The sequence below is a fragment of the Rhineura floridana genome, chromosome 3 (genome assembly GCF_030035675.1).
Source record: "Rhineura floridana isolate rRhiFlo1 chromosome 3, rRhiFlo1.hap2, whole genome shotgun sequence".
In the NCBI taxonomy this organism is placed as follows: domain Eukaryota; kingdom Metazoa; phylum Chordata; class Lepidosauria; order Squamata; family Rhineuridae; genus Rhineura; species Rhineura floridana.
In genome coordinates this window covers 4359307-4374819 of record NC_084482.1, presented here as the reverse complement: position 1 = coordinate 4374819, position 15513 = coordinate 4359307, and the positions used below count along the sequence as shown (strand labels likewise).

Genomic DNA, 15513 nt, shown 5'->3' with positions numbered 1-15513 from the left:
TTAAGCCTTTTTTTTTTAAAGTTTTTTTAAAGCTTTTAAAAAATATTTTCAAAGATCTTTTAATATATTTTAAAGTCTGTTTTTATGATGTTTTAAAGTGCTTTTAGTGCTTTTGTTTGCCGCCCTGGGCTCCTACTGGGAGGAAGGGCAGGATATAAATCAAATAATAAATAAATAAACTTCATTCACCCAACCCAAAATTCAGAATCATGCCTCTTTAGGCTGTTTTCCAACTGTTTATTCTTGCTTTATGTTTATTGGATTTTAAATGGCTTTATTTCTTGTTGTGAGCTGCCTTGGTTTCCAACCCTACCTCACAGGGTTGTTGGACAGACTACACACACACACACTGCAGATGTATAAATACATACAGCCCATATAATAGTTTATTGTCAAACCAGTTGGTCATTGCAGAAAAATCAGTATTAGTTTTTAAAAAATCAGTATTAATTTCCTACAGAATAAAAACTGCAATACCTAAGTAAGCCCTGCCTACTTGCTTTAAAATAGGACTGAAAGGGGGGGGGACAGAAAGAGAACACAAACACAATTCTTTTTTACATTCACTCCCAAGTCCCATTGATTTTCAGCACATTCATAACCATGTCTACTCAAAAGTAAATCCTATTGAATTCAATGGGATTTACTCTAGACATATGGGATTAGCAAAAGCAAGTACTGGGAAGGTTTTGAAAACACTGCCCAGGATCTGACTCCTACGCACAAGAGGGGAAAAAACTGAAATGTATATACTTACCCAATTTATGAGATGTTCAGATAAGCAGGGGGGGAAACCACCATTTTCTGGCCTTGCAATGAGGTTTACTAGACACTGCCACAGGTCAAACAAACACTTCACTGATTGGCTGCAATCCTGAACGGGCAGGGTTAAAGCTACGAAGTGCTATACAGTAGTTTAAAAAAAGATTTAACGGGGGCGGCTGATGTTTTTATGTATATCTCCAGAACCGGACCACCTAGAAACTTAATTTTTTTAAAATTAAAGCTGAGAATCACCCCCCTCTGATGGTGTCACCTGGTGCAGTCCGCACCCCCCGCGTGACGCCACTGGGTTACTCTTGGCTTCGCTGGCAGATGTTTTGGAATCCAGAGCCACAGAATGTTTCTACTTTCTTTTTGCTAAGACTTTTCCTACTGCAGGCTGCACAGATATGCTAAGAAAATTACCGTTAGAGTCCAGTCCTAACTGTGCTTACTCAGGATTTAAGTCTTACTGCCTTCAGTTGAACTTTGTTGCAAGCATGTGTCAGAACAAGTCTAAAAAAAAACATGGCATCTGGTAAAATTCTTATTAACTGAGAGATTTGTTGGCCCATGGGACAATTAGATGGGAGAATTGTTGAACATCTGTCTGCAGATAGTGGATTTGTGGATACTAAGCATGTTGAGAACAATTACAGGATTAGGTGTAAAATTTAATTGTTTCAGTTACAATTACAATCAAGCTAGCCTCTAAGCTGACAGGCCATTTCTTCTCCAAACAATGAGCAAGCTGCTAAAAGACTTAGTGCCAAAAGACAATCTGAACACTTATTTTATATAAAACATTTTTATCCCATTTTTCAGCCCCAAAAGCCTCAAGACAGCTCACAACATAAGCTAGATTTTGAGCCCATCTACACTATACATTTACTCCACTACTATTCCATTTTAAACAGCCATGGCTTCCCTCAAAGAATCCTGGTAACTGTAGTTTGTTAAGGGTGCCTAGAGTTGTTAGGAGACCTCTATTCCCTGTGGCAACTGTTGCTCTGTAAGGGGAATAAGGGTCTCCTAACAACTCTAGGCACCTTTAACAAACTAGTTTTCAGGATTCTTTAGGAGAAGCCATTGCTGGTTAAGGTGGTGTAATACTACTTTATATGTATAGTGCAGATGGGGCCAAACCAGACCGTTAACAAGTGGAAACTGCAACAAAATGCTGCAGAGTGTTGTCCCATGTTTAGTCCAGTCAGTCATGCCTTCTTCCAGGAGAATCTGTTTCCGTCCACCTCCACCCACACACCAGTCAGTATTCCATGAGTAGGGAGCATGTCTGGCACTCACTGGACTCTTTTGTGCTCCCTCTCCCCTGACTTTATCTAAAGATTGTTGACACTACTAAATTTGCTACTACTGCCCTCTTGTGGATGAAATGGTGCCATTTTGGCAACAAGAGCTATGGCATTCTACCTGAGGACTGGAATGAATGTAGGTGAATGATCCCCTTCACATAGGCATTGCATGAAGGAAGAATTCCTAGTCCCATTCTGCATGGGACATGCTGCTGGCCCCACCTCTGACATGCATGTGCTCTGCTTAAATATCTGCAAGGAACAGACTGCAAGTGTGGGCTTTTCCCACTCTGGAACTATAAACTCAATACAGTAACCATGTACTTTTTATACAAAATCTACATGTTCCAGGGCTAGAATAAAATCCAGTATAAAATCACATGTTACACAGCTGTGGACACACTGTAGTGCATTGTGCGGGCAGCCTTTTTTTGCATATGTAGTGACATGTTGCTGGATACAGATTATAACCATGCCCCTTTCTCCTATTGTTTCCATCAACCCAAAGAAAAGGATGCAGCCTGCCTTTTTCTACTAGCTGCTGCTGAAGGCACATTTACAATATTTTTATTTTTAAAACAGTTCTTTAGCACAGAACTACTCTTGCACAAAAAAGTTGTACTAAAAATTGCCCTTGCAGGTACAACAGACCTCAAGTTTCTTGACAGAGCGACACACACTTTTTTAAAAAAAAGCTATTTTTGACTGTTACATGATAGCTAAGAAACCTAGTATTTCAAAATTAAAAAGTTCTGCATCCACAGGTAAATTACCACCTGCATGCATGCACACAATGGATTTCAGGTTTCCAGAACTTATGAGTACACATTGGGGGGGGGGAGACAATATACAATGCAAATACATCCCATTGAACACAACCTAGTAGTGAGGATGGGAAACAGATTTCAGAACAAATCCAAAAGCAGTTGCAAATGGACAAATGCACACGAACAGGAATACATAAACAATCCATGTATGCGTTAACACCCGTGTGGACACAGCCTATGTCACATTCAGCAGCCAGCGACACAGTACAATAGTAATATCTGTCTCTCTAGATCAAGCATAACTTTCTCCTGTTTGCTGACATCATGCCGTGAACTGCCTTTCCCCAAGGGCTGGCTCTGTACTGCAAGAGTTGCAACAGCATTTGCGCTGCAGTACTAATCTTCTTCCACAAGCGTGTAACCCTGCTAAGTGTCTTGCAAGATGTTCTTAGAACCTGGGAGGTAATCAAAAGCAAATAGGTTGAAAACTAGTTCTTAGACCCAAGTTGTAGTTTTCAAACATCCCTCCTAGTGATAGTAATGGGATGGATGAGGGCCTATAAACTGAAGCTAAATCTCACCAAGACACATGTCTTTGACAGATAATCCCCGAGTCAGGAATTAGGTGAGTGACCTACTCTGAAGGAGTGCTGCTTGATTCCACTTTGTTGCTGGAAGCCCGAGTGACTGCAGTGTCATAGCATGCACTTTTCCAGGTCTAGCTGCTTCACCAGGTGTTTCTGGAAAAGGGATGGTTTATATTACTGTAACGTGGAGCTGCCCTTAAAATGGCTTAGCGATTGCAGCTACTGCAAATTCAGCTGCAAGGGTTTTAACATGAGCAGCTGTGCAAGGCCATATAACACCGGTTCTTAAACATCTGCACTAGCTGTTTCCTGCAAAGCCCAATTCATATGTTAATTCTTGTCTCCAAGGTCCTAAATAACATAAGCTACAGCTATGTGAAGAAGTGCCTCCCCTTGTATTGTTCTCCCTGTGATTTGAGAGCAGCTAGGCCAGGAAGACGTTGCTGGTTATACCATTACCACAGAAAGCTCAGGTCATTGGAGTTTGTGACAGGGCCTACTTGGTGATGGCATCCTAGCTGTGCAACAGTCTTCCAACTGAAACTAGCCTAGTACTTACATTGGCTAGCTTCCAGCACTAGGGGAAAATGTTTATTTCCTACCAGGCCTTTTGAATGAACAACATTGGTCACGATAACTAAGATGACAGATGGAGGGTGAATGCATGCTGAAATTATACAGCTGCAAGAGTGGCTGTATACTATAGCCAACGTGGATTTTCCACATTCCACAATGTTAAATTGAAAATACCCCCATGCCATTCTGATGCTTCCCATAAGCTGATTTCAAAACAGAACCTTACAAAACTTACAGTCCTGAACTCAGAAATGCTTCCTTAACAACCCTCTCAATTTTCATGGCGATAAACAGAACAGTCAGAAAGAATTGAGAGTCCAAAGTCTAAAGAGAGAGAGAAAAAACCCAGACCTGTTTTGGACTTTTTTCTCTGAGAGTTCTCATTAGTGTGTGTACTGCCTTCAAGTCAGTTCCAACTTATGGCGACCCTATGAATAGGGTTTTCATGAGGCTAAGAGGCATTGACTGGCCCAAGGTCACCCAGTGAGCTTCATGGCTATGTCGGGATTCAAACCCTGGTCTCCCAGGTCGTAGTCCAACACCTTAACAACACTGGCTCTTGAGAGTTCTCATAATATGTTGAAATTCATTAAAAATCAGCCATGTTCACAGAGGACCTGTATTCCTATTACTGACCTTGGACCATACTCTGACCTTCATCTTCTGCAGTTTAAAAGTTTAAAAAATGCCCAGCTGATTTTTAATAAATTTAATAAATTTTACATTGAACTGAATGATAATGTCGGGCATGCTCAGTTAGAACCAAGTGTCAGTGTTCTAAAAGCCAGACTAACAGCTGCTTGGCTTGGCTAATTGGGGCCACACCCACACCAGACTTTGATTTCACATGAGACAGTCATGGCTTCCCTCAGAGAATCCTGGGAAGTGTAGTTTGTGAAGGGTGCTGAGAGGAGACTCCTATTCGCCTGAGAGAGCTCCAGTGGCCAGATGGTTTAACAGTCAGCCACTCTGATTGAAGGTCTGTGAGGGGAACAGGGTGTCTCCTAGCAACTCTCAGCACCCTTCACTAACTACACTTCCCAGGATTCATTAGGAGAAGCCATGACTGTCTAAAGTGAAATAAAGGTCTGGTGTGGATGTGGCCAGGGACAGCTTTGGTTTAAATTTAGGTGGGAGGCTATATGTGCCTGCTGTAGAATAAAAAGGTGAAGGAAACCCTGAAAAGCAATAATACTGTTCACAATATTTTCCTTTTGGAAAGGAAAGGGCTTCCCCTCTGCCCAGTGCCCATCCATCCAATCTCCTACCCTCCCCCTCCTCCTACCCTCCCCCTCCTCCTACCCTCCCTGCCCCTCCCCCAGGTAAGTGTTGGACTACAACTTGGGAGACCAGGGTTCGAATCCCCACACAGGCATGAAGCTCACTGTGTGACCTTGGGCCAGTCACTGCCTCTCAGCCCCGGAGAAAGGCATTGTTACAGTTTACCATGAAAACCCTATTCATAGGGTTGCCATAAGTCGGGATCAACCTGAAGGCAATCCATTTCCATTTTCAAACATGATTGCACAGGAATAAATCCCACTGAACTCAAAAAATATGCAACTGATCAAACCCTCCCTCCCTCCTCCTCCCTATTCCCTCCCCATTGCCCCTTCCTTCCTTCTCCCCCTCCAATTCCCTCCCCCTCCCCATGGTTAGTTTTACCTATCTTAAGCATGATTGCATGGGAGTAAATACCATTGAACTCAATAAGCATGCAAATGATCAAAGCTGCCCTTCCCTGCCCCTTCCTTTGCCCTCCTCCAATCCCATCTTTTTCCCCTCCCCCTCCTTCCGCTCCCCTCTTTTTCTCCTTTCCCTCTCCTCTCCCCTGCTTCTCCCCCATGGTCAGTTTTACCTATCCTAACCATGATTACATAGGAGTAAATCCCATTGAAATCAATAAGCATGCAAATGATCAGACCTGACTTTCCCCTCCTTCCCCTCTTCTCTCCCTTCCTCCTCCCCCCTTCCTTCTTCCTCCTTCCCTGCCCACTCCAGCCGTATCTCCCCCCCCCCGGTCAGTTTTATCTATCCTAAGCATGATTGTACGGGAGTAAATCCCACTGAACTCAATAAACATGCAAATGATCAAACCTGTCCTTCTCCTCCCCTCCCCCTCCTTCCTACTCCCATCCCCCTCCTCCCCTCTGCCCTTCCTCCCCATCCCGTGGTCAGTTTCACCTATCGTAAGCATGATTGCAGGGGAGTAAATCCCACTGAACTCAATAAGCATGCAAATAATCAATCCATTCTCAGCAAACTTGGACAGGATCCCATTTCTTACCTCCCAGATTAAAAAGAAGAGAAATTTACTAACCAGCAAAAAAGCTTGCGGTTTAAGAATGTACCTATAGCCAACAGATATTTCTATCAAACTTTAAAAAGCAGGGAAATTGGGCAGCTGTAGTGAATGCACCAAGGGAGCAGGAGACCTGATCTCCTCTCTGAGATATTGGACTGCCCTACAAATTGGTTAAAATGCAAACACAATTTGGGTTGGTCTTTCACAGTCCAATCCACTTCCTGTGTAGCTTGGAAGAATTTGGTAACATGTGCCTCTGAACATATGGTGAGGGGTGGCAACACCTGCATTCAGCCCAAATAGAAACAAGGCGTGCTGTGCTGATCTTGCTTTAGCAGGGAGGAAGCAACATTATTAAGACAGTTGACATAGTTCAGATAGTCACTTTAAATATGTCTTTAAATATTTCCTTTGCAACTTTAGTGAAGTTTCCTATAGGAAATCATTTTCTTTTGCTTCTATTTCTGTGAATATATGAAGTCCAGCAACACTTTTCAAAATTTACACTAAAAAAATTCCAAAAATAATCGTGGAATAATGGCACTGACTATTCTGCAGAATAGTCTCCAGTGGACATCAGGAGTGCCTCAGTTTGCACAAGATAAAACAGTGGGAGGTGAAATATATTCTAGTAAACTTCTAGGTGTGCTCTGTGTTTTTAATTGACCGTGCCCACCTTGCCTTAAATGAAATGGTTTAAACGTAGCAGGCTGAAAACATGCATCCTCTTCTTTCCAACAGCTAGAGTCATTGCTGAAGTAGCAACATATTGGAATCAGTCTGATTTTACATCAAACTGCAGTTTCAGATTCAACTGTTAATGCACCCAAAATAGAAATAGGACATAACCTCCAATTTGAAACACAAAAGGCTGTCTTCATCATCATATGGCATTGACCAATAAAAAGGCTTTGAAATTAATAACTTTGACACAGGTTTGTAGGATGAATAATGAGGGAATATAATAGTCTAGATTAGATTCTCTGTAGAAACACACGGAAGCAGCAAAGTAAGAACACCGACAAACATACAAAAATGTAATTCTCCATCTTTGGAGATGGCAGATGTTGCCACCACTCACTCACATGTGCACTGAGAAGCACATGTTCCCATATTCTTCCAAGCTACACAGGAAGTAAAGATCCTCCATGGCGCAGAGTGGTGGCGGTAACACAGCTGAAGCTCTGCTCACGGCTGGAGTTCGATTCCAACGGAAGGAGGAAGTCGAATCTCCGGTAAAAGGGGTCAAGGTCCACTCAGCCTTCGATCCATCCGTGGTCAGTAAAATGAGTACCTGGCATATGCTGGGGGATAAAGAAAGGCCGGGGAAAGAACTGGCAATCCCACCCCATATATACGGTCTGCCTTGTAAACGTCGCAAGACGTCACCCTATAAGTGCAGGGACACCTTTACCTTTACACAGGAAGTGGATTGGACTGTGAAAGACCAACCCAAATTGTTTGTATTTTTACAAATTTGTAGGGCAGTCCCCTGGTGCATTCACTATAGCTGCCCAATTTCCCTGCTTTTTAAAGTTTGATAGAAATATCTGTGGGCTATAGGTACATTCTTAAACCGCAGGGTTTTTTGCCTGTTAGTGAATTTATATTATGATCAACTGTCCTGAAATTGTTCTATTGGTTGTTTTTAATGATCTGCATTTTGTGACTAGCCCTAAGATAGTTTTATGATAATGTGGGATATAAGCTTTATGAATAAAATACTTTATATGTACTAATGAGGAAGCACCACTACATGGAACCTCCCCTCCCGAGGCATGATTGGTTGTACATACTAGGTTTCTAACTCCAGTATACAAAGGCAGAATACCAGATCTGTTACACATAAGAACATTTCTTATTCCTCAGCCCTCGCTTTTGTAGAGCTCCCACAGCTACAGCACAGATCCAAGTGAAGGGCTGAGACCCATCTGACACATAACACAGCAGCAAGATCCTGGTTTGTCACTAAATGTACAGTCAAGAGGGGGCTATAGCTAAGCCTCCGGCTTTAATTAGAACACTATATATGCTTTCCATTTTTGCCAAAAGGGGGCATCAGCCCTGCCGACACAGTTCCCTCTAGCAGCAAGTCTTCAGGCTATGGTCTGTTTGGTTTTGTTTATACACACACAGAGGCCCAAACAAACCTTTTCCTCCCACCCCCACCCCGTGCCTGGCACAATCTGCTTGAAGCACAGAAGGCGCTTTCAGAAAGTTTTGCACCATGGCCAGACAGGCTACAGGCTTTGGCTAAAGTGAAGGATACACATCTTTTTCCTTGCACAGAGAAAGCTATCTCCACCAGCCATAACACCTTCACAATTAAATAAGATTTTTAGAAATATCCTGACAGAAGTTGGAAGCGATACAGAAAAATAATCTGTATCCACTTGTGGCAAGATTATACCAACAAAAGCTTGGCTAAAGAAATTAATGTAAGAGAGAGTCCTTCCCAAGAGATCTAGTGACATCTGTAATCCTTTAACTGTCAAGTCAGTAAGTGAAAAGAAAGAGGAAGGAATGTATTATGTAACCATCTTTGCTAGGATGTAATTTAATAAATAAAACAAGTATACCAAAGATAGGAGAATAGTTAGAGAAGCTGTGAGAATATGCAGAGATGAAGATCATGCTTCTGGATTTTAGAAGGTAAATGGGTAAGTGTAGTATTTAAAATTGTGGCTTCCGTCTATGCCAGGGATGGCAAACTTCTTGTCCTCCAAACGTCACTGGAATACAACTCCCATCCTCCCTGACCACTGATCATGCTGGCTGGGGCTGATAAGAGGTGGAGTCCAACACCTCGAGAGCCACAGGTTGCCCATCCCTGACTTAGATTATCCATTCTTGCTACTGTAATTAATGGATGCAAAACCTCCATTGCAACAGCATTTTAAGCAGTATATTCTAACATATAAGAAGTTTTCTTTACTGTATTACCAGTGTTGTTGTTTGAGATTTTGTAATAATTGTATGATTTAATGCACTGAATTGCCATTAAGGAAAAAAGACTAGGGATGCAGGAAAACCAATTATTTATTTGAGGCAAACAACCAAGGGCTCACCTAGCCCCGGATTATAAACAAAATTGCTTCATACACTTACACTGGTAGGGATGGGATGGGATAGGAAGGAAGAGAGAAGATACTGCTGTACCAGTCCCAAAAGACATCTCATGACTGTATGGTGCTAGTTTTCCTTCTCCCCTCAGCCTGCGCATTCAGCAATTAGTCATTAACGATGTGCAAAACCCCATGGGCAGGGAAGCGGGGGCTGAGGAGCAGCAGACAGAAAAGTGATGGGCCCAGTGAATACAACATGGCAAGGACATTTAGGGAAGTGGGAGAACCCATCTTTTCTCAGCCAGACCCAAAGCCGGCAGCCCTGGTCGTTAAGGCAAACATCAGCGTCACCACCATTAGGGCTAACAAAAAGACACAGTGTTAGAGGCACTGAGGAAAGTCAGCACCAAGGCAAATCTAGAGAAATGGTGCGTGTCTTCAAAGACGTCTTAAGGCACGAGGGCAGGAAGCAAGCACTGGCTGGAGGCCTCCTCCTCCTCCTGGTACAGGGTTCCCCCTGATAGGCTGCAGCTTGCGGGTGCCAGGTTTTCCCTGTTACACACACACAAAAGGATTGGAGTCCTGTGACCACAGTAGGAGACACTGAACAGCCAAATTAGAATTGCCTCGAAATCCTGTACCAGATACTGGCTGTCTCATCTCTGAAAGAAGAAGCAGGGAGGGCAGAGAAGAGAGAAGGTTAGAAAGATACATTAAAAAGTACTGTTTGTTTTCCTACAGCTCCTGTGCTGGCCCTGGCATGGATTTGTTTACTGCTAAGCATTTGATACGCCACTTTGTCCATTTAGTGACCGGTATTGCTACCCCTAATATTATTGATGGTTGAAGGGCACAGAGTGAATGCACAAAGGTGACACTGTCTACACCTCAGGCTCCATCGCTACACTAGCTCTCAATTATGGAAGGTGGGAGGGTTGCCGTTGCCCAAAACCAAGACTCTTATCACCCTGTGGACCACAAGGGAAGCTTGATTCCCACGTGTGTCATCATGGAAGTAATTACTCAAGGCAGCAAGAGAGTAATTAAACCTGGGCAAATACACTAGTTATGCATCAGTCATGGTACACATGCTCAGGACTACTACCCTACCACTGCATGTTAAATTTTGACTGTGCTTTCATTTCTGGATGGGAGCATATTTCCAGCCTTCAAGGAGAGATTTTGGGGAAAGTGTTTGGGAAATGCTCCAGTATTCAGGTAACAGTGCCCCTGCACCTAGCCTAGTTAATTGCTTCTCTCTCAGTGTCTCCATTCATGCCTTAAGACTACTCAATGCTGATCCATACCCCTTTATCTCCACTTGTCCATACACTCCTATGGCATTTACATATTTCACTGCAGAATGGGAAGTTTGGGCCCACCATTAGAAGCAAGTTTGCATAATGTAGTTTGGCATGAACGTTGGTGTAGATCTAACTAAAGAGTTAACACCAACATTATTTTAAAGGAGGTGTGTAGAATCTCTAGCCAGCAGGCCAAATTTGAGCCATCAGGCCTACCCATTTGGTCCCCAAACCAAACACACCTGCCATCATATTGACATCGGGTGGGCCAAGCAGAGACACCGTCGGATTGGCTGCTCGTGCACCTGAACCCTGTAGTAAGCAGGATTGAACCCCCTTGCACATCAGCAAGGGAGTTGAATCTCCCGCCACCCCTTTACATAGGTGGGTGAAACCACCCACCGGACAGTCACCATGGCAGGCCAAAAAGGTTCCCCACTCGTCCTGAAAAGGGAGAGAAATGCTGAAGAACCACCTTTGGGGCTCTCCCAATGACCAAGACAACTGGACCGTGTCACATCTTCACCAGGTCAGTAGATTTGGAGGCTTTTGTTTCACCTCCCTCACAGACCAGAACTTCATTGTCTGTACTATCCTTACCGCACTGCCCTTGGCTGGTCTGAGTGCCCTCCTGCTACTGCTCCGTGGCACCTCAGCTGGGCTCTCCAGGGACTCCAGCCGCTGTGTGAGGGCCAGCTTCTGCTGGATGGCCATGCGCAACAGCGAACTCAGTGTCTTCTTCTCATCCTCAGCAGCAGCCAGCTGCCGCTGCATCTCATCCAGCTGGCTGACATACTGGTCACACCTGGAGACGGAGGTGGTGAGTTCATGGCAAGTGTCAAGAAGGGACAGTTCTACAGAACCCTTCACAGGCCTCACACCAGGTCTCAGTGTTTTTTATATACTGCAGTTCCCAGTAAGTGCTGGGGGAGGGGGGAAATCAGAAGATGCCCCAGTGGACACTGATCTCCACTTGCTGAAATCGTGGTTCTCTTTATAAATAAAGAGAGTTTTCTCCCAGTTATGGTTGCAAAGGTATACTGGAAAAAGCACAAGCAATTTCTGCTGAAATCTCAGAACAGAGAGAAATAGCAGAGTGGAGGGCATGCAGAATAAGAGGAACCTAAGCAGGCTGCATAATATATAGCAAGATGGGGAACTGGTGGCCCTCCAGACATTGTTGGATGACAACTCCCATCATCCCTGAGCGCTTGCCACTGGCTGGGGCTGATGGGAGTTGAGTCCAATAGCATATGGAGGGCCACAAGTTCCGCATCGCTGATATATAGACTAAGTTTCAGCTTTTGAATTATGACTCACCTATTGCACAAGTTTTGAGTTTTGTTTTAGTTCAGCCCTGGGTGGCTTCTCTTGTGCTACTTCCAAGGGCTAAACAACTTCTCCTGTCTCTCTAGAGACATTAATAGCGATGTGAAAACAGATTTCCTAGACCACAAGCTGTGCCCTTCACTGTTAGTGGACTCTCCCAGTCTACGTGGCAAGTTCCCAGTTTCAGCACTTGTGGGATGATAGTGGCGCTATTCCAGCATCAAACAGGAACAGCAGTAGAGCAAAGGCTGAACACCCAACTAGCACCACTTCACACCCCATTTCAAGAGGTGGCTTACCTCCTATATCCATCCCACTCCCTGTTCTCTGCCACAGACACAGCTCCCTGGGACCCAAGTAGGCCCTGCTCCTCACCTGCTGGCAAACATGGCACGCAAGGAACAGAAAGTAGCAGCATCCTCCTTCAAGGCTTTCAGCTCATGACGCAGCTTGGCCATGGTCTCTGACACCAGCACCTTCTCACCTTCATACTGGCCTTTAAGGTTGGAGAGGGCTGCCTCTGCTGTCTAAAAAGGAAGATTGCCAAAGCTCAGATAATGCACAGAAAATCTCATCACACACAAGCACCCTCCCCTCCACCATATGCAAAAAGCAGTCCAAAGATCACTTACACACACAGAACACTCCCTTTCCCCACACATCCCACTATGCATTTGGCACTCAAAAAGGCAGCTAGAAATTCCACTCCTACCCCCCAGAACAATCTCAGAACAAGTGAGCTACCAGCCTGCTAACAAGGTACCCTTCAAGAGGCAACTTCACTTTCAAGTCAGCAACTGGGGGCACATGGCACCTTTTTTCAGAGATCAGACAAGCTTGGACACCTCTAGAACTACATTAATGGAAGGCTCCATTCTTGCTTTGGCCATTGACTTAACGTCAAGAGAAGATGGTCCAGCAAGGAGGCTCCAGAATGCAGCTTAAAGGATTTTAAAAAATATATATCACAGGACTGCTGCATCCTGATATCTGTGCACAGAACACTCCAACTTCCAGCCTTATGTATGCGAACTCTAAGGCTAGAATAGAGAACGCCCAGAACACTGCTCCATTGGGATCAAGTTCTGTCTGCCTGCCTTCCCAAGCCTGTAAGGAAAGAGAAAAGCCTGTCAACAGCCTTACACAGGGCTTGTGCTGCAAATGCTGTAAGGACAGTAGCAGCTGCTAGCAATGCAGTACTGTGAAGAGACCAGTGCAAGTGGTAGCAGGAGGTGCAGTCCAAAGCGAGATGGATCAGACACAATGGGGATGGGAAACTAAAAATGCCACTGCACTGCAGCTGGGGTGGGGAGAGAAACCCCTCCCAGACAAATAGCAAAGAGGAGGGACACAATTCCTCAGTTTTTGTTGGCAGGGCTGCTAGAAGTCACCTAAGTATATTTCTTTGGTCTGCACTGGATGCTGTCAGTCCATGCACAGAGCTTCAATTTGGTGCTGGTATTTGGAGGCCAGAGGCTGCTATCTGGATATTTAGCTAAAGAGCTCTGCTCTGCAGTCCCCACCATCTAAGGTGCAGTTGGTGGTTACATGGGTCAAAACTTTCTTGGCTGTTACACCCAGACTCTGGAACTCCTGCCCCGAAGAGGCCCACTTAGCTCCTTTCTTTTCAGTTTTCCAGAGGCTAGTGAAGACCACCTTATTATTTAGACAGATCTGTACCTTGCCTCCCCAGACAGTTAAGATTATCTGGTTTTCTGGAATCTTGTCCTGCTCTGCTGCTGCTATTTGATTCTTTAATTATTATTACAAATGTTTCTCCTATGTTACTTCAGGGCTTTCCCAAAAAGCAGCTTATAAAGCATTAAAATAAATGGAATGTAAGGGCATATGTTCTCATGCCACCCACATCATGTCCAGGGTTACCCTCAGAATATTTACATCAATATAATAGAAATGGACTACATAACTGAACATGTTTTAAAGCACATGGGCAATGCCTGTTGAAATCAGAAGCCAGGTGGGAGAGGACGAGTAGGGCTCCCAGTAGTTGGGGGTCAGGTTTCATGCTTCATAAATCCTTGCCCCTCCCCAGGATAGGCAGAAGAAAACATGCAAAATATTGCCGAACTCTGCATTTTACAGAATTCTGTTTTGCTTGGTGCAGAATTATTGCCTAAGCAAAGATTTATTTAGTTTTAAAGCACCAAGTACTCATAGCCCTGATCACATTTGTTTTGTGACTTCGAGCTCTTCAGGTTAGCATTAAGCTGAAGTCAGTGTAAACAAAATATTCCAAAAATAAAATCTCAGTGCCCTAGTAGAACTGCATTCTATCTCCTCCACCTGCTTCATGTGGCAGGGGAGGCAGCGGTAAGAGCAGGAAAACACGCCTGGCAGCAGGCCATCTCCCAACAAGTATCCACTGCACCAGCAGAGGGCGCTCCCAAACTTAGCAGCAAGTTTGCCTTTTTCACCGGAAGGAGCACCGAGTTGCACCACAGCCAGGTGTCCCTGCACCCACCTGTTTGTTGGCCTTGAGCACTGTACGCAGGGTGGCAATCTGCTCGCGCTTTGTGCTCAACAGGGACTTCAGCTTCAACACCTCCTCCACCAGGGTTTCCTTGTCACGCTCCAGTTCGGCACTGTGCCCCGTTGGGCCCTGCTGATGCACCCGGGACAGCGCCACCTGGAGGTGCCCTAGCTGCTCTCTCAAGACAGCTGCCAGGTTGGTCACATTGAGGGGCTCCAAGCCACAGGGGGAACCGGGGCTGCTGCTTGGAGACTGCTCCCCGCTACTACTCGTCTCCATTTCCGTGAGCAGGAGCTTTCGGGAGGACCGCCTCCTGCACACCCTTCGGGCTCCATGCCCCTCCCGGTAATAGTCCAACACAACACGCTGAGGGGTGATGCTGTGGTAGGCGCAGACATGATGGTACAGAGCTGCCATCTCCTCAGAAAAAATGAGAAGTTCCTCCTGGGCCTGAGCCAGCCGTGACTGACACTCACGTGCCATCCTTCTGGCAACCCGCAACTCTGTTTCTAGTTGGGCGGCTGCCTCCCTCCCCTGTCGGGCTACCAGCCTGGCGTTTTCTAACTCTTCATGGCAGCGCTTCCTCTCACCGGGTGATGGACCAGCCCCCCCACAGCCAGGGCCAGCATCCAAGGCTGGAAGTTGCTCCACCTGACGGATGTTGCACAGCTGCTGCTGGGTCAGAGCCTCCTTGGTGCTGGTCAGCTGCGTCTTGAGCTCCTGCAGGTCCGAAGCAAGTGAGGCCTTCTCATTTTCTGCCTAACGACATACACAAGTTGGGAGGAGGAAAAGGACCTCAGTGCTAACATTTTCAAATACAAGACATGGGGAGGGGAGTGAAATCTAGCTGAAACCTAAACCCCACAGCTGAGGACTCTTAAATTGCCTATATATGCTCAGAGGCACTTTTTGTCTATAACAGCACCATGTATGCTGCAGAGTGAAATCCTGACACAGAAAACAGGAACTGAATTGGGGCTGAGCCCTGGAATAGCTTGCAGGGGCCCTCTAAAC

At 45.1% G+C, this 15513-nt stretch overlaps 1 protein-coding gene across 8 annotated transcripts in view; it reads right to left on the bottom strand.

Moving 5' to 3' along the window:
* Positions 1-9331: 9331 nt before the first annotated feature.
* The window catches only part of LOC133379191 (protein bicaudal D homolog 2-like), a 39080-nt gene continuing 32898 nt past the window's right edge, over positions 9332-15513 (bottom strand). For all 8 annotated transcript variants that reach the window (XM_061613957.1, XM_061613958.1, XM_061613959.1 and 5 more), the window contains 4 exons: positions 14491-15258; positions 12384-12535; positions 11280-11484; positions 9332-10037 (listed from right to left, as the gene is read on the bottom strand). In XM_061613957.1, coding sequence (XP_061469941.1) covers positions 10032-10037; positions 11280-11484; positions 12384-12535; positions 14491-15258 — 1131 coding nt within the window. In that variant the 3' untranslated portion in view covers positions 9332-10031. The remainder of the gene's footprint in view (positions 10038-11279; positions 11485-12383; positions 12536-14490; positions 15259-15513) is intronic.